Source organism: Myotis lucifugus, unplaced genomic scaffold, assembly GCF_000147115.1.
Source record: "Myotis lucifugus unplaced genomic scaffold, Myoluc2.0 scaffold_1, whole genome shotgun sequence".
Classification (NCBI taxonomy): domain Eukaryota; kingdom Metazoa; phylum Chordata; class Mammalia; order Chiroptera; family Vespertilionidae; genus Myotis; species Myotis lucifugus.
Window position 1 is genome coordinate 19,880,816 of NW_005871049.1, and position 18,637 is coordinate 19,899,452.

The 18,637-nt window shown below is 42.9% G+C and overlaps 1 protein-coding gene across 12 annotated transcripts in view; it reads left to right on the forward strand.

The window, feature by feature from the left end:
* The window catches only part of FAM160A1 (family with sequence similarity 160 member A1), a 195,330-nt gene that overhangs the window by 167,049 nt on the left and 9,644 nt on the right, over nt 1–18,637 (forward strand). For 11 of the 12 annotated variants that reach the window (XM_014455848.2, XM_014455851.2, XM_006081777.3 and 8 more), the window contains 4 exons: nt 3,746–3,913; nt 6,354–6,433; nt 12,950–13,140; nt 16,024–17,148. In XM_014455848.2, coding sequence (XP_014311334.1) covers nt 3,746–3,913; nt 6,354–6,433; nt 12,950–13,140; nt 16,024–17,148 — 1,564 coding nt within the window. Of the gene's footprint in view, nt 1–3,745; nt 3,914–6,353; nt 6,434–12,949; nt 13,141–16,023; nt 17,443–18,637 lie in introns of those variants that run through there. The other variant, XM_023755074.1, reaches the window with a different exon arrangement.

Consider the following 18,637-nt stretch of genomic DNA (forward strand, 5'->3'; position numbering starts at 1 on the left):
ATACCTTCCACTTTGTTCTTCTTTCTCAAGATTGCTTTGGCTATTCAGGGTATTTGTGGTTCCATACAAATTTTAGAGTTATTTGTTCTAGTTCTATGAAGAATACCATTGGAATATTGATAGGGATTACATTGAGTCTGTAGATTGCTTTGAGTAGTATGGACATTACTTATAATAACCTAAGTGTCCATCGATAGGTGAATGGATAAAGAAGATGTGAGATATATATGAAAATCTTACCATTTGCAACAACGTGTATAGAACTTGAGAATATTATGCTAAGTGACATAAGTGAAATAAGTCAGATGGACAAACACCATATGATTTTACTTACATGTAGAATCTAAAAACCAAAACACAGGTATAAACAAAACAACAAAATTCATAGATACAGAGAGCAGATTAGTGATTGTCAGAGGGGAAGGGAGTTAGGGGGTGGGTGACATATGTGAAGGGGTTCAATTGTGTGGTGATGGATGGTAACTAGACTTATTGTGGCAATCACTATAATGTATATAAAGATCAAATTATTATGTTATACACCTCAAACTAATATAATGTTATATACCAATTTGACCTCAACCAGAAAAAAAAAGAGTACCTAAGCAGATATACTATTTTGGTTTACAGTTGTACTTACCTTGTCAAGAATAATTATTTGTTTGTAGGAATGAGTTTTCCTTAGGTAATGATAGTCATTCTGTTCTACTTTTAGTAAGAAATAACATTTCTAAGCTCTACGGTGGTAAAATAGAACCTCATTTATTATTTCTTCTAGAATTTCTATGTAGATTTGTAACTACCTGCAATTCTTTATAAATTGATATTGACAGTCAGAAGGTCTTACTATCAACAGCTGCTTATCTTTTGTAATTGGACCATGAATCCGAGGCTGCTTCCTGTTTGGCTAATGCTCCTTCTTTGGGGCATTAGTGGAAGCTTCCGTTTTACCTTCTGCACAGCAGGGCTGCTTTCTCCTGGTTTATTGTTAACTTTCAAGCGATCACACTTAGGCTCTGGTCTCATCCTTGCGAAGGAGGTTGCCTATTTGGTGGATTAGAGGAAGATTCTGAAAAGTAAGATAATGGGCCAGGAGAAGATTTTCTGGGATAAAAGGCTCCTAAGGGCTCTGACAATATGGAGGAGAAAAGAAATGGAAAGAGAAGGAACCAGATTTCCCTGGTTCGGGTATTAGTTTAAGGTGAGTGTGACCTCGATTTATAACGAGTGTGCAATTTGATGCTCAGTAGAATTGGGTCCTTAATATTTATACCACGTTGTGTAAGTGCTGTCCTTCCAAGTGCTTTCTTAAATCCTCTTAACTTATAAATGGCAGCTTTGATTTCTTTTAAAAAAAAAATCTTTCATTTATCCAGCCTAAGATAGTAAACAATAGATGCTGAGTGCCCTCCTCCCATGGCAGCCCTCAAGACTGAGACCTATATTCTGGAGAGTTGATTGCTGTGCTTTTGAGCTTATTAAGGTGGTGTGTAACTGAGGGGTGGAGGGCACGCTGATGCCGCATTGTTGGTGCCAAGGCAGCTCCTGGAGTACCGCATGACGGTCCGCTCAGCTGTGCTCAGTAGGGAAGATGAAACCACACGCCCATTTGGAGTGATCAATGCTACTTTTTTTCTAGTGAGCAAAATGTTAGGGAGTTAGACTTTCGCCTAAATGATTTTGGATTCAATTTCTGCAGAAGGACCCCGAGCTTGCTGTAGTGGACAGAGTGTGAGCTCATGAAACTACCTGTTAGGTGTTGTGGGTCATCCCCCCCACCCGCCGCGCCCCAGCTACTTGGTGACATCTGTTATTTTATGTCTTCATTACAAATGCCCCCTCTCTCTGGGGCCTTCAGGACACATGCAGAGAAGAGAGAAGAATTAAAAATGAAGCTCAGTTCTGGTCAATGTGAATCACTGGGTCCTCGGGGGATGTCACTTATGCAGGAGATGTTTATTAAGTGCGCGCAGGTGCTAGACTAGTACATCGCATTGGAGTAATAAGACAGCCTGTGTCCCAGGACAGGACTAAGTGCCAGGAGTCAGTCACTACAGACACTGGGAGACACAGGATAGAGCAGCCTGTTTCAGAAGCTGGGGCAGCCCATGAGACGCACTCTTCTCAAGGTAATTTATTTGCCAAGTGGTTGATGCTTACGTTTCCTTTGCTATGTTTGGGCCACAGAGAGCCCTTTGAAGTGGCTCCGATGACACAGTGGTGTGTCAGTATATCACAACATTGGTGCTGAGCTGGTGGGGGAAGGGTGTCTGCCCTCTGAGGCTGTTCTCAGACCACCCAGGGCACTGCTGGTGAGTTGTCAATGGTTCTGAGAGAGCAGGTTGACATGCAATGTGCAGGCATGCCTTGCTCAGGAAAAAGAAAACAGGCACAACTGACTTGGTAATCTCTTACCCACCTGGACTCATGGACCTAGAATATACATAAGAACCAAGAAATTTGTGGACGTAATCGAAGCCATAAAGCACAGATGTGTACGCACAGGCCCATCTGCACGTACACAAGCAGATTTGGAGACCTAGTTTCTAAACTGCTTTGTGGGTTTTGAAAGCAGAAAATTACAAGGGGAAGAGAAATGTATGTAAAAGGAATGGCCCAGTAACAGTACGATCAAGTGACAGTTACCCCTTTTAAAGGGAGAAATAAAGAAGATGGAAAACTGAAAAAGAGAAGATGTAATCCCGCTGAAAGTCCCGCCAGCCATTTCCTGTGTCATCAGGCAGCGGAGGCGGCCAAGAGCTCTAGGGCATGGGATTGGAGTGGGAAGTTTGGAAGTTTCCCTAGTGATTTTCATGCAGCCCTGTTTGCGTATTTCTGTACTACAGACCATAAGGCAGCTGATGTCCCCTGTTCAGCAAGAGATGTTACATTCTGCTTTTAGGAAGACAGATGTATGCTAGCTCTTAAAATATTCCCAGTCACGATGGTAACGTTAATTTCTTGATGCTTTAAGCATCACATCCTTAGCTCTTTGAAAAACTTAACTCTTTAGGGCGTTCTGTTTCCTGAAAGATTGGAATTTTACTGCATGTGGAAGATCACACCACGTAGAAAATACTAATTTGTATTATAAAAAATCCAGTTACTTTATGAGCCGTAAACTCTTAGAGCAGATTATAAGTAACACTTTATGCATATTATGCAGTGACTTGCAACTTTCCAGAAACGCATCTGAACATCTGCATCCCTTTGTGTCTTCACCTCTCATTTGCCATTTGTTAGCATATTATTTTGCATGTTAGGTCGTATGTATAATCCATCTTCCTGGCCAAAAATATCTTCTTAATGTTTCCAGCTCCTAATACATAGCAGGTCTCAACAAATACTTATTGAATGACTAATAATGAAACAAGTTATGCTGAGCTATCTAATTAATCCTTTACTGACCGTGTAAATACTTTCCATTATCTTTTTCCCCTCTGAGATTACATACTGAAATCTTTATGGTGTGTGAACTGCATTTGATGATTGGAGTTGTCTGAACATTGAATGGCTTCTTTATGCCTTTGCTTTTCCCTTACTGAACTAAAGGGCGGAAGCAGCGTGAGGTAGTGTAGAGTGTGAATAGGTTATGGGCTTCAGATGAAGCTCTGAGGTGTGTTCTTGTGGCAGGTGTGTCCTTGCCTTGATGGGGTCACTGCGGTGAGGCCAGGGGCCATCGGGGAGGCATGTATCATAGTGTCAAGAAGATGCTCACCTGTGCTCACTCTGTCATTGGTCCCAGGTGACTGTGGAGGAGGTCATGACCACAACTGCCTACTTGGACCTGTTTCTGCGTAGCATCTCCGAGCCAGCACTACTTGAGATCTTCCTCCGTTTTATCCTGTTGCACCAGCACGAGAATGTTCACATCCTAGACACTCTCACCAGTCGAATCAACACCCCATTTCGGGTAAGATTTCAGGGGAGTTTGTTTTGGAGTAAGATTATGAATATTTTTTTTTCTCTGCCCCCTTCCCCACCTTTTTTTTTTTCTTGCAGCCATTATCTTTTCTACTTTGGAAACAGAGAATGCATTTTGCTATTAGGTGTCCTTTTGTCAGGGGGGTGGCACTTACTGCCTTTCATAGGACATGTTTCTCAATTTGTCTGGGTTGGCACTTTCTTCTGTGGAACTAGCAGAATGTGCTTCGGAGGAGGCACGTTGCAGCAGAACATATGGGTGTAAGTGCAGGCAAAGCCAAAGAACCAGAGTGTAGCAAGTCTGGATGTTAGAGATTATAGTTCTGTCCTCAAGTATTTTGAAATGGAAGTCTGGGCAGTTGTGAATTTAGGAAGTCATTCTTTAGTTTAAAGTTCTGATCAACTTTGAAAATCCTCTTATACTATTATTGTTGCCCTTTGCAACCCCCCTCCTCTACCAAAGGCTATCTTTATTTAATTATAATTATTGTTTTAAAAGTAAAAGAATAATAACTTAATGGATTATTGAGTTTGCAACATATATGTATATGGTATGTATAATAATAATAGCACAAAAGAGGAAGGGGTAGAGCTGTATAGGAGTGATATTTCTCTATTTCACAGGAGCTAATTTAGTGTAAATCTGAAGTAAAGTCTGATAAGTTAAGATGTATATGGTAAGGCCGAGAGCAACCACTAATAAAATAACTTAAAAAATATAGTGAACCCTGGTTGGTGTGGCTCGGCTAGCTGGAGCATTTTCTCATATGCCGAAAGGGTGCAGGTTTGATTACGGTCAGGGCACATACCTCGGTTGCCTGTTCAATCCCAGTCAGGATGAATACGAGAGGCAAGTTATCAATGTTTCTCTCTTGCATCAATGTTTCTCTCTCTCTTTCTCTCTTCCCCTCTCTCTAAAAATCAATGAACATGTCCTTGGGTGAGGATGTATATATATATATATATATATATATATATATATATTATTAAAGGAATAAAATGTTATACTAGGGAAAATATTCACTTAATGCAAAACAAGACAGTGAAAGAGGAATAGGAGAATAAAAAATTATGACATATGAAAACAAAAAGTAAAACAGCAGACAGAAATCCAATTATAACAATACTATTAAATGTGAATAGGTTAAAAACTTAATCAAAAGGCAGAGATTGTCAGACTGGATAAGAAAAGAAGAGCCAACCATATGCCATCTACAAGAGTTACACTTTAAATTAAATGATACCAATAGATTGAAAGTTAAATTTCTAAACCTGAACTGAACCAAATGATTGATAATACACAAAGAATAACCTTTAGAAAGAATAAGTTAAGTTTATGGAACAGTACACTTACTCTAAAGATAAAAGCTTAAATAGCTACTATAGTTTATCAAAGTGCACAGTGTTGATCAAAGAGTATAAATTTCCAGCTATAAGATGAATAAATCCTGGGGATCTAATATACAACATGATGGTTATAGTTAAGAATACTATATTATATACAGTATTACCATAGTAACCCTTCAAATCAATGTCTAGGTGCACAGCACAGTGTACTTGTCTTTGTATCATTGAGTTGTAAGAGTAAACAGAGAATGTGTATTCAGACTGTCTGTCTCCTATAGTATTCGATTAGAAAGCCTAAACCTGGAATTAGGCCATTATGCAGAATTATCCTCCTACAAAATAGTTCACTCCTATTTCTAATCTGTAAAGATCCAGATAAACCTGTCCCTATAACTCTCCAATGCATGCATCCTGTACAAAGAAGGAGAGCCTGAATTACAATTACTTACCTGGCCTGATAGAATGATAAGCGCTTACTCCCAAAAGGGCATGACGATTTTATAATATACCTTTGATTTCTTTCCAGTATGGTTGTGTATCTTTCCTTTTTGGAAATCAGAGTGAGAGAAGTCTCTTTTTTTTTTAATGAACTTCTTAGAAAAGCGTATTATCACACCCTCAACACAACTGAAAATGGAACAGAGGAGAAGGTTTGCCCCAAATCCACGAGGAGCTGCAGCTCAGGGCTGAGAACTTGAGAGGGAAGTTTGGCCAGAGCATATGCAGTTTCCTGTTAGCCCTGCCTTGTAGATAATGAATGTCATATCTGAAAATAACTTAGGCAAACAGGTGACAAGCAAGATCTTTATGTGGGTCTTAAACAGGTGGAACTGTGAGGGAGTCATGTTGTAGGGGGGCAGTTCTGCATAATGGTATAATTCCAGGCGTAGTCTTTCTAATAGAATCCTACAGAGCTGATAGCCTGAATACCCGTAATGCACATTCTCTGAGGCAGCAGCATGTTTCATCAAAACTGCTGAAGAAAAGGCCATTTTATTTTGTATTTTTGATTTATTTGCCATCTGTGGAGAGTGGAGCCGTCCTTCCAATATCTGAACTAGAACGTGTTTATTGTTCCCCAGCTCTGTGTGGTGTCCCTGGCATTATTTAGGACTCTCATCGGTTTACACTGTGAGGACGTGATGTTACAACTAGTTCTGAGGTGAGTGACCTCTTTTGTTCCCTTTAAAGAAAGCCTCACTCTGTACTGCTGCTATTATATATTTCTTTGGTAACATAAGCTGAATAGGGGCTGTGCATCAAAGGAAGGAAATCATCAAGACCAATCAATTTAATTTCTGCACTATCTCCCAAGGTTAATTTTAGTTTTACTGTTAAAAGTTTTCAGGGGGCCAAATACATTATGTTACAAATATACTCCTGCAAAGAAAAGGTAGGATGTTTGGAAATTTTCAGAATTATTATAAAAGCTCTTCTGAGGTGTGGCTGAATGTCTTTTTCATAAACAAGGGGACCTGTGTTATTTGGGGGGAAAAAACCCAAACTTTTCTAAATGTGAAATGCTGTTGATATATGGTTCCTGTGACTATTGCTTTGGTAATGGTACAAATACAACGTGCACTCTAACCTGTATGTATGTTTCAATGAAATTCAGTAAATATTTAATGAGTACTTTCTGTGTGCAGCTCAGAAGGGAGTAAGGTGTGGAGCAGATGAGTTGAAAAGGACTCAATGTACAAGGTAGAAAAGGTGTGTCCTTCAGGGGCATCGGTGGGAAGGGTTTCATCGAGTGGCTGGTATTTGATGACAGGTGTTGAGAGTCAGAGTAGACTGCTATTAAGGCGACATTAATTTGGACATTTGGCAAGGGGACTCAGGAACCCCAAATCCTGTCTTGGCCCAGGTCTGCCTCTCCTGGGGTCCCTCAGGGCAGCAGCTGCTTCTGTAAAGGAAGAAAGGGAGGGTAGGCTGGGTCTGTGCTCCACACTCCCCTCTGGTGGTCCCTGGGCACCCTCCCCCCACACACCTCCTCCCTCCTTACCGGGCTTCCCGACCCTTCCTGTGACCCCGCTCTGGGAATATGGTGGAAGAAGCCAGAGCAGTAGGAGAGGAGGAGACTTGGACTGCCCCTGCCCCCCATGTGGGCTTTGATACAATGTAGGTGGAATTACAGGGAGATGGCATTCCAAGTACCTGTATCAGCCTTTCTAAAGAGGTAGTTCTTTGGAAAAGGAAGGGGATGGGAGTGTCATCAGGGGGACAGCAGCATGGCATCGCCCCAGAGCTAGTTAGAAACGCACATTCCTGGCCTTCTCCAGAGGGGCTGGCTCCGCCCATTGTGGGTGGGCATGTTTTACAAACTATCCAGGGTATTCTGATGGCTGGCTAGCCGTGTAGCTATAGCACCTGCAAAAGCGAATGATAAACAACAGGCAGGAAGGTTGGTGGTGCCATCATGGTGGAGGCCTTCAGAGTTATCCGGTTACGGGAGAATATCGCCTATTCATTTTCTGTGTTTAAAAAGAGTTTTGGACTTTTTAGTGGTTTAGATCAGGTCATCAGCAACCACTCTTGAGGCATTAGCAGGGAACAAATCCTATTAGGAGTGAATGCCTGGGGTAGTCTGGGCAGGGCATTAGTTATCTGTCCCAGAAGGATTACTTAGCTCCCCATCCACTCTCTACCGATATGATAGAATGCATTAGCAACGCTGGGTGAAATCCATCAGAGCAGCTATTAAAGCCTTTTCTATACCCCAAAACTAGACTTTGCTTCCAACAAGGGCAAAACCTGATTATATTTAAATGGTAAACTCTCGAATACTGCTTCTCTGAGGCATGAAAAGCAGGCATCTCTTTTAGTGTACCTGGAAGCCTGGTCCCACTCCGGAGGGGCGGAGCTTCCCCACACTGGGCCACCCGGCCAGCTGAGCCAGGTGGTGGAAGCTGGCTGTCTACATTTCCAAGGTGGCCTCTCCTCGCCTTTTGTCTGGTTATAAAGTGATGTTTGCTAAAAACTGTCCTTAGAGATGATATTAGTTAAGGCTTTTTTTTTTTAAACACAGATTTGTACCTTATGAACGTGAAGAATTAATTGGCTCATTGTTGAAATATGTACATACTCAAGTCAGGACTAGTTATTTCCTGGATCAGGAATTACTAGAAGAGTGCATGAAGGACACATTATCTCAGGTTCTGAATAGAATAATGGGGAAAATGTGGACAAAGCCACCTGGTCCTAGGTTTTCTTCTTTGTTTCTTTGATGATGACGACGATGATGATGAAGAAGGTTGCCTTTTATTGAATGGTTTATTTCTAATTCTGCCGCACTGCCTGGGGGAATCCATGAGAAGAGCGAATAGAGGACTTACACAGAAGTTGGGCATGTGGGAGATACCTGGGCAACCTCTACTTCCTGGTCTCTGCCCCCTGAACTACTGATTTCCCCCCACATTTAAAATTATTTATAATTGTGGCAAAATACACATAACAAAATTTTCCCTCTTAACTATTTGTACTGTTCAGTGGTACTAAGTACATTCACATCGGTGTGTAACTATCACCACCATCCATCTCAGAACTGTTTTCACCTTGCAAAAGTAACACTGTAATTATTAAACAATAACTCCCCATTTCTCCCTCCCCCCAGCCCTTGGCAACCACTGTTCTACTTTCTGACTCTATGAATTTGACTACTCTAGGTACCTCATATAAGTGGAACCAATAGTGTTTGCCTTTTTGTACCTGACTTATGTCACTTAGTATACAAATGTCTTTAAGGTTCATCCATGTTGTACCATGTCTGATTTTTTTCCTTTTTAAGGCAGAATACGATTCTATGTATACCATATTTTTAATTCATTCATCTATTGATGGGCACTGTGGATTGCTTCCAGTTTTTGGCTATTGTGAGTAATGCTACTATGGGTGTACAAACATCTCTAGAAGACCCTGCATATATTTGGGTATATGCCTAGAAGTGGAATTGCTAGATCATATGGTAATACTACTTTAATTTTTTTTATTGTTTTCCATAACAGCTGCACCATTTTACATGCCTACCAACATATGGATTTCTCCATATCCTCACCAACATGTGTTATTTTCTTTTAAGAAAATGGATAGTTTTAATAAAATAAAAATGACAAGCAGGTTTGAGGAAGAACCAACTAGAGCTCTTAGAAACAAAAACTGTAAATATTAAAATGAAAAAAGCTGAGTGTTTAGGGTAAATAGCATTTAAGATACAGATTAAGAGATACTTAATGAACTAGAAGATAGATTGAGGAAGTTATTCAGTTTACAGCAGAAAGAGATAAAGAGATAAAAAATATGAAAACAAGGCTATGAACAGTGGAGGCAAGAATCCAGCTAGGGCCCCAGAGTGGGTGGGAGTGAACTGCTGATTTGACTTGACCTGTTCTGGTTTTGGAATTTGCTGCCTCATAAGGTTTTTAAAAGGATCAACTGTGGTGATATCTGTGAAAATGTGTTGAAATGCTATGAGGTATTGCACAAATTTAAGGAGGTGGAATTTTCTAGAAAATGCGTTTTAAACTAATGAAAACAATGTCTCTTCTGATTTAGAATCTGTACCAAAAGCAAGGACAATGAAAAGTCCTTATTCTGTTATTCATTTGAACTTTATCTTAAGGGACATAAAAAATAGATTTGTAAGCCATCCTTTTGTTGTTGCCACTGTTGTCACTCAAGTGTACACGATAAATTTGTAGATCTGGGAGGCAATAGAGCAGTGAAGGTTATGTGAATCCTTTTAATGGAGTTATTTGTTATGTGATAAATAAATAATAACTACATCAATTTCGTTGCAACCCAAATACTCTTAAATATTGACGTCTCAAAGTGATAATCCAATTGCAACTGATATCCTTCTTTCAGTTAGCAAAATATCAGAAAAGTACATTGAAATAAGATACTCCCCAAAGAGAGGCTATTTTAGTGAACAGAAAACCAAGGAGAAATGATCCATCTCCATGGATGTGACATGTGATAGGCCAAAGGCAGGCAGAAATGCTGGCGAGCAGTGAAGGGAGAGATCACCCCCAGGTTCCTGGCGCTTCCCAGTTTAGGCAGAATTTAACTGCTTAATCCTCCGGATGCCATTGATGAATGTTCTGGGTAGGGTGTTTTTTTCAGAAGTGCTGGTCCATTGTCAGCTTTACGAACTGCATTGCCTGTTGTGTTTAGAGAGGCTGTTTTGCTCAAAGAGCAGCTGTGTGTGCACTTCAGGAACATTTCCATCGAGCACGGGAGTTAGGTGTCTGGAGCGGGGGGGGGGGGGGGGGGGGGGCCGGGGGGGGGATCCCCCCCCCGCCTCAGGTAGGACAAATAGGAGAAATGTGGCCATACTGTCTTTGAAAACGAAACAATCTTTTTTGAAATTCGTTAACATTGCTTTCTAAATGTTTGCCTCGTGGTCTGTTATTCAGGTCATCATCATCCCACAAGAAGCACCTTGCTTACGTCATTGTACTGCACTGTTTTGTTTGTTTTTATTGTCGATGGAGCAATAGGCAATATGTGTGCTTTGTTATCCACTGGTTGTCATTGAATTGTTTCAGAAGTGATGATGATTTGTTTTAATGAGCGATACCCAGGAAAAGAGAAAACGGACAAGGGGTGCAGAGAGTTGGGGAAAAAATGAAGAGAGGGAGGACAGTATGGACAATATATATTTTTCCTGCTATGTTGTGGGACGGCTTTGAGTAATCTGGACTCCTAAAATCAGATATGTATTACTTTGTGATTATATTTATGACTTTCTGAATTTAAATAAGACTCCTAAACAAAATAAGTAGAGTAAAAATGAAAAGATAGTCTGATGAGAAATACTTATACTAAATTCCTCAGTGACTTTTTGCTACCGACAGCCACTTCATTTTGATATTTGACATTGGGAAGCATCTGACATTTGTTCTGTTTCTTTCTTTTTTTAAATTAAAGTATAGTTGGCCAATAATAGTACAATATTATATTAGTTTCAGGTGTACAACATAGTGATTTAACATTTTATATCTTATGATGTGATCACCATACTAGTAACTATCTGTCACTGTTCAAAGTTGCTCACTATTATCCCCTTCACCTTGTCACTCATGCCCACAATGCTCTCCCCTCTGGCAGCCATCAGTTTGTTCTGTGTTTCTATGAGTTTGTTATGTTTGGTTTGTTTGTTTGTTTTGACTTAAAAAAATGCAACATATAAGTGAGATCCTATGGTATTTGTCTTCCTCCGTCTGACTTATTTCACTTAGCACAATACCCTCTAGGTCCATCCATGTTACAAATGACAGGATATCATTCTTTTTTATGGCTGAGTAATATTTCATTGTGTTTATGTGCCACATCTTCTTTATTCATTCATTTATCAATGGACACCTAGGTTGCTTCCCTAACTTGGCTATTGTAAATAATGCTGCAGTGAACATTCATTTTTGTTTGTTTGTCTGTTTTGTTTTTACGTGTTTTAAAAAAATCTTTCTCTATAAATGATGGAAAGGCAGAGAGTCAGTGTACAGTTTTCCTGCCCTTCCCTCTGGAATAAGCTTTCATTATAAAGACACAGTAGAAGTACTGCATTAAATGAGGGGGTTATTTATTTGAAATGAATCCCCCACTTGTTGTAGAATCTCTCCTTCAACCTACAGGGGATCTTCCTTTATTTAATTTACTCAGAAGAAAATTCTTAGTTTCTACCGAAAGCATGTGTTTGCAAAGTTATAAATTCCCAATACCTCTTTATTCCAATATAATTTCAAGCTACACACTGGTTATATTTGATAAGTAGCTTTATTAGGTTTGATCCAGTACCATTTTTAAAAATATTTCAACAAAGAGCAGAAATCCGTGTATAGCGACTTAAATCATGAAATATGCTTGGTTTGAACACACTTTCTTCTCCCCACAATGTGTTCTAAGCGTGTCAGAAACGATTGCTCAGATATTCTTGTCTCCATGGTCATGATGATACTAGGATGCTTTTGATCACCAACCAAAAGTGTTTTGTGTGAAATGGGGCCCTCAGTGAGTCTTTGGCCACCATATTTTCTCATAGTCACTCAAGAGAATATGGGAGGAGACTTGTATGATGCAGTGATTCCACTGTCCTTCAGTGCCCACTAGGAGGCAGAGTTCCTGGGATTATATTTCAGAATTATTGAAAGAGGTCCTTTGCTCTGAGAGCACATTGTATTGAGGAGGCAAACACCAAAATAACTTATTAAATACTAGTCCTTTAGTAGAGGTCTGTGTGCATAGCGGAGGGAGAAGCTCTGTCTTCTTGGAGTAGGTAGCCTGGAAGCCTTCCTGGAAAAGGTAACACTGAAGCTGGACTTTGTAGGATGACAAGGCATTTGTCATGCAGGGAAAGCACCTTTTGGGTGAAGGTCACAGTGGGTGCAGAGGCACAGAGGCAAAGAGGGATAGGATAGCAGCTCCATTAAGAAATGAGGAAGTTTGTGCAGCTTAAATTGTGAAGGCCCTCAAATGCTCTACACAGGGGGTTGTTCTGTCAGAAGAAAGAAGCTCTTGACACATTTTAAGCAAGAGAGAGAACCCTGGGGTCTGGTGGGATAGATGGATTGGGAGTGTGGAGAGGATGGGTCACCCCTGGCCATTAGTCCTGATTATGGCTGAGGAGGCGCTGGTTGGGAACAGACCTTGCGGAGACTGAATGCCGCCCTCTTTGTCATTCCAGGTACCTGATCCCTTGCAACCACATGATGCTGAGTCAGAGGTGGGCTGTGAAGGAGAGAGACTGCTACTCGGTGTCTGCGGCCAAGCTGCTCGCCCTGACCCCAGTCTGCTGCTCCAGCGGGATCACCCTGACGCTTGGGAACCAAGAGAGGGATTATATCCTCTGGTCAAAGTGTACGCACGATAGTTCAGGTAGGAACTTGCTGGTGATGCTCTTTAAACAAAAGGATACCAGATTCTGTGGGTCTCTTTGAGAAGATGGAGAATAAGACGGTGAGCTCCGCGTCTTTTATGAATATTTCGTTGGGGGTCCTTTTCTGCATCGTAAGGAGTTATGACACTTTGTAGTTAGGGTTCATTTTCATGCCCAGCTGTCGCCGATTCCGTGCACCCAGACCTTTATTTTAACTAGGATTTCTAGTGTCGCCCTCAGAATCCAAATGTGAAGGAAGACGCATACCACTATGTCTCCTCAAACAAAATAGGGGCGAGGGATGTGGAGATGGAAGAGCTAAGATAGAATTAGCTCTTACTTTAATTTCTGAAATGGCCCATTTGTGGGCGCTTGCCTGTCAATAATGTATCACCATAAAACTCGAAATTTGTGATACGTCTCATAAGGGTCAAAATTTGGGGTACATCAACAGTATCTGAGTCATTTGACTGACCTACAGGAGTGATGTGCTGTTTGCCAGCTGTACTTGATCTTGTACAAGTAAAATGGAAATAGTCACCTATCAGCCATGGCTCCCTGCAGGCAGCTGGAACGAGGGGGCGTCGTGTATCTTTAGCGGTCAGATGGCTGTTTTAGTCCAGGAGGGTTCTGCTTGTCCTGCCACCACCAGCATGTGGCCCAGTCCTGGTGTTGCTTCGGGTGATCTGATCTGTGTTCTGTTCATTCAGGTGTACTTCTGTTAGGCCCCAGTCTGCTTGATTCAGAAAATATCAGCCTATTCGGTATAAATGTAATTTTTAGAAATTAAGGTTGTCATACTGATTTTTTCTCTTTAAATACACAGTATATGCATGAAAATTAAAAATTTTTGTGGTAGTATAACAAGATGAATTTTAGGTATATTTTCCTGTTGGCTAAACTAATGTGGATTTCTTCGATTTTCCTGCCAAGTAATTATTTTTTAAAAACGTATTTGAAACTTGATGTCTTTCTTTACTAAAAATGTTACTTCAAGAATGATTCTGTGGCTGATCTTGCCACAGATTCAAAATTCAAGTTAAACGAACAATTGTAAGTGCCTGAAACTTTCTTTCCTTGTGTTATCATATTTAATTCTTCGGAGAAGGTAGGATGCCCAGATTAGAGATGAAGAAACAAATTCAGAGAGAGGGATTGGCTTGTTCAAGGTTATCTAGCGGCTAGGTCCTCTGTTCTTTCCACTATGCTGCCTCTAGGGTTCCTTACAGCAGACAAATGCTCTAACGGATGGGTGGTTACATAGAAAGAAAGGTAGTTAGGTGGGTGGGGAGATAGATGCTATAATTATTGTGCAGTGGCTAAGAACTAGGATTCTGAATCTTGGGCTCTGCTACTTTCTTGGGCCAATTACTTAACCTTTTAAACTGTTTTCCTCATATATGAAGTAGTACCTGCCTGAAAGTGTTGTTCCAAGGATAAGTGCCCTTGGACATGTAAAGCTTTCGAAGACTACCTGGCATGTAGTAAGTGCTAAATAAATATTGCTAGTATTGTTTTTTAATGTCTTTTTATTTATAGGAGATAAGAGGTCAACACTAACCTTTTAGCAGTAGAACCATAAAAAATGAATTATGTCCACCTTGATGGCCTGAAAATGTATATTCGTAAAGGTCCCATTCTGGCCTCGTCTGGAGGAGATTTAGATAATGAGGAGACAAGAAGCTTTCAAAGGTGTGGCATCAAGTGAAATAAGAGCAGGGAGTGACAGGAGACAGCCTGTGTTTGAGCGGTGGCTCTGCCACTGACCAGTTAGTTGGGTGATCTTACTAGTATGTCTCAGCCTCAATTTCTTTCTTTCTTTTTTTTTAGAAGATCTCTTCGTTTTTTTAAAGTATATTTTTATTTTATTTATTTCAGAGAGGAAGGGAAAGGGAGAGAGTTAGAAACATCAATGATGAGAGAGAATCATTGATCAGCTGCCTCCTACATGCCCCCTACTGGGGATCGAGCCCACAACCCAGACAAGTGCCCTTGACTGGAATTGTACCTGGGATCCTTCAATCCGCAGGCCGATGCTCTGTCCACTGAGCCAAACCAGCTAGGGCTCAGCTTCAATTTCTTAATCTATAAATGCAGAAAATACTATCTACCACATAGGTTGTTGTGAGGATTGAATTAGCACCGATAAAGCACTTGCCACATGGGAGATATTTAAGGAAACTGCAGAGTATATATTTTTCCTTGTTTGAGTCCTTTTTCCCCCTGAAGTCCCTATTTTTCAGTTCTGCAGTAAAGAACTTGAACATCAAAGGCAGAGTATGGGAACACTTGAAGCATCCTTAGGTAAAAAGAACCATTTTGGTAGCGAATAGGACTTTATCATAAAGAGTACATATCAACCCCAATAGTTCCCAGGAAGGCAGCACAAGTCAACAGGCTTTTCTAAAAACCCAGTGTTTTCCAGAGAAAATCTGCTCCCCAAATTCATGGATTACAGGCCTTCCACTTTAGGATCAAAGTAAAAATCTTTAAAATCATTACCTACACTGTGGCAGGTACTATATCCGATATATTACCTAATTCAATCCTCTCAGCAACCTGAGAGGTTGCCATGATCAGCTCTTATTTCTCTGAGGACTGCTACCAAGTAAGTTTTCCTTTGGAGACAGCCAGTATCTGACTGGCCACATTGGTTCTACATCTCCTTTGAGGGCAGACTTTCTGCTCTTATCTCTCCTTCTTAAAATCTAAGCATTTTAAATTATTCAGAGATAATTTAATCAGACATTATTAGAACCAAAGTAGCAGATGAAAGAAGGTCTCAGCAGCCGGATGAGCCACATCCCCGCCCATGGCCTTTGTCCCCCCAACTCTCCGAAGTGTCCGGGCTCATTCACTCTGACTTGCCTCTGCCTCCCGCAGGCCCCTGGAGCAGCCGCTGCCCGAGGCGTCCTCCCCATCGGCCTGCATCGTGGAGTACGGCAAAGCCCTGGACATCAGCTACCTGCAGTACCTCTGGGAGGCCCACGCCAACATCCTCCACTGCATGAGGGACTGCCGGGTCTGGTCCGCCCTCTACGACGGAGACTCCCCGGACCCTGACACCTTCCTCCAGAGTCTGACGGAGGAGAGCACCACCAGCCCCGCCTGCCCCGCGCTCAGGCTCAGGCTTCCCCAGCAGCTCCCCAGGGAGACGGGGCCTCAGCTGCCTCCCAGAAGGGACAGGGGCCACACGGAACTGGAGTGGGACGACAGCTATGACACCGGGATCTCCTCGGGGGCCGATCTGGAGAATCCTGGGCCGCCGGCGCCCATCGAGCCCCCCAAACACATCCAGGAGATGAAGAAGAACGCCATCCTGCGCTTCAAAGGGTCGTACATCGAGGAGTCCGACTTTCAGGACGACGTGATGGTGTACAGGTTGTGTGCGGAGAAGGACGCCGAGGACACCAGAGAGTCACAGGAGGAGCCTGTGAGGCCCCCGGCCCAGAGCCAGACCGAGGGGCAGAGTCCCCCCACGAACAACGGCCCCCTGCCCAGCCCTCAGCCAGAGACAGACTCCGAGGAGGAGCAGCACAGGGACAACTCAGACGTGGTTCCCAATGTGTCCGCGGAGCCACCACCAGAGAAGGGACCCCCGGTGGCCCCGGAATCAAACTCAGAGGCAGCACCCCCTGTCTCCGAGGCAGAGCACGGTGCGGACCCGACGGCGGTTGACCCGGAGGGTGAAGATTTCATTGCCCAGTACGACCAGATCATTAAAGAACTGGACTCTGGCACCCAGGGCTTGATGGGGCAGAATTCCTCTTCCCAGGGTCCTGATTCCTTGCTCCTCCCAGAAGAGCAAGAGGGGAAGGAAGAGAGCAAAGGAGAGCAGGAGGAGGAGGAGGGGAAGAAGGGCCTGGAGGAGGAGGAGGAGGATGACTTTGACTCTCTGATGGCGGAAGCTCCTGCCGAAGAGACCGTGCCCTCCCCCTTTGGGGTGAGAGAGGAGGCTGACTGTGCCAGTCGCCGTCCCGTGAGGACTCAGAGCGCCCCGTTCACAGGTGACCGGCTTAGCTTGCTTTGTGATTTCTGCTTTTGAAAGCACTTGTGCATATTACACAGGAGAGTAAGGTAGGTGGGGGTGAGGGGCATTAGCCATTTACCTAACGGAGGGGCAGAAGTATTTTTATGAAGAGTGGAGAAGGGGTGGTTTCATTTTTTTTTTTGTCAGTCTTGCCATGATTGTTGTATTTTTTTCCCCCACCAGCAAGTTAGAGGTTAAGTTTTACTGTCATGCCTGTGATAGTAATAGGACTGCTGAAACCACATAAGAAATCCAGTCTCGTTATTGAATAGCCTCGTTTCCTGTAGTCTAATTTATTTTCCTCCTTAGCATTTATTTCATGTGAATTCTCTTAAAAGCACATTCCCCCCTCCCCCCCATTTGAGTGTATGCTCCACGAGGGCCCAGGTGTTAGCTTGCTCTCTGCTCTGTCCCAGCACCTGCACACTGACCAAAGCAAGGGTCCGCACCCAGAACACTTGCTGTGGACACATCAGGCCATTGGTTAGTTGGGCCTTTGCCTGGGAGCTCATTTCAGATAATCACAAAATCTTCATCCGAAAATAGGTCCAGGAGACCCACATAAACTCAGCTCTGCTACAGAGGGGGTGTCCCAGTGATACACCCTCACCACAGGTAGACTCACCGGAGAGGCAAAGCGATAGGGGAGGATATCAGGTAAGTGGGTGGGGTGAGGGATTATGGAGCAGAATGTCATTAAATATTGGCCAGTAACATCCAAACCTGCACATGGTGAGGCAGAGGGTCAGGCACAGAGGGTTCATCAAGCTCAGGGACCCCGAGGGTGTTCGGGTAGCAAGGAGAGGCCCTCAAGGAGCTGGCATCACCGCGGGACAGTGGCCTTGGAGCCGGGCCTCCCGGGGCATCCTGGCTCTGGCACTTTCAGCCACGTGACCTGGTGTCCCCGACCCGCCCTTCTCCCCCGTGAGGACTGAATGTAATACTGGGGGGTCATTATTAAGGTTGCTGGCAGCCCCAGCAGCCTCGGCTGGTCCTTCCCTGGCAAGTAGGGGCAGCATGGGGAGGAGCGACCTGCTCCCGCCTCCTCCAGTCAACCAACACAGAGGGAGTCACATCACCTTCTGGTCCAGCCAGGTAGGCTTCCTGCGGGTTCATGATCCGCCTCCAATACTTATTCTTCTATTTACTGATGCTAAATGGGGAGAAAGCTTTCAATTCCACAATTAAAAGGCTGGAGGTTCTAGTTGAGATAACATTTCAGTGTGAATGGGTTTTAATTAAAATTCAATCAGTCAGTCAATCATAAATAAAAAGGATTAAATGAGCTTAATTTTCCCAGTCGATAGGGAGGAGGAGGGGAGGGAAGGCCCCAGACCAACTGAGGAGGGGCAGAGAACTCAGTGCAAGGCAAGGGGCAGAGGGACCGCAGGATCGCAGTGTTGCCTGAAGCAGGTCCCCTTGACTCTCACCCAGCGGGAACTCCCAAGGGTTCTCCAGGACTCCAG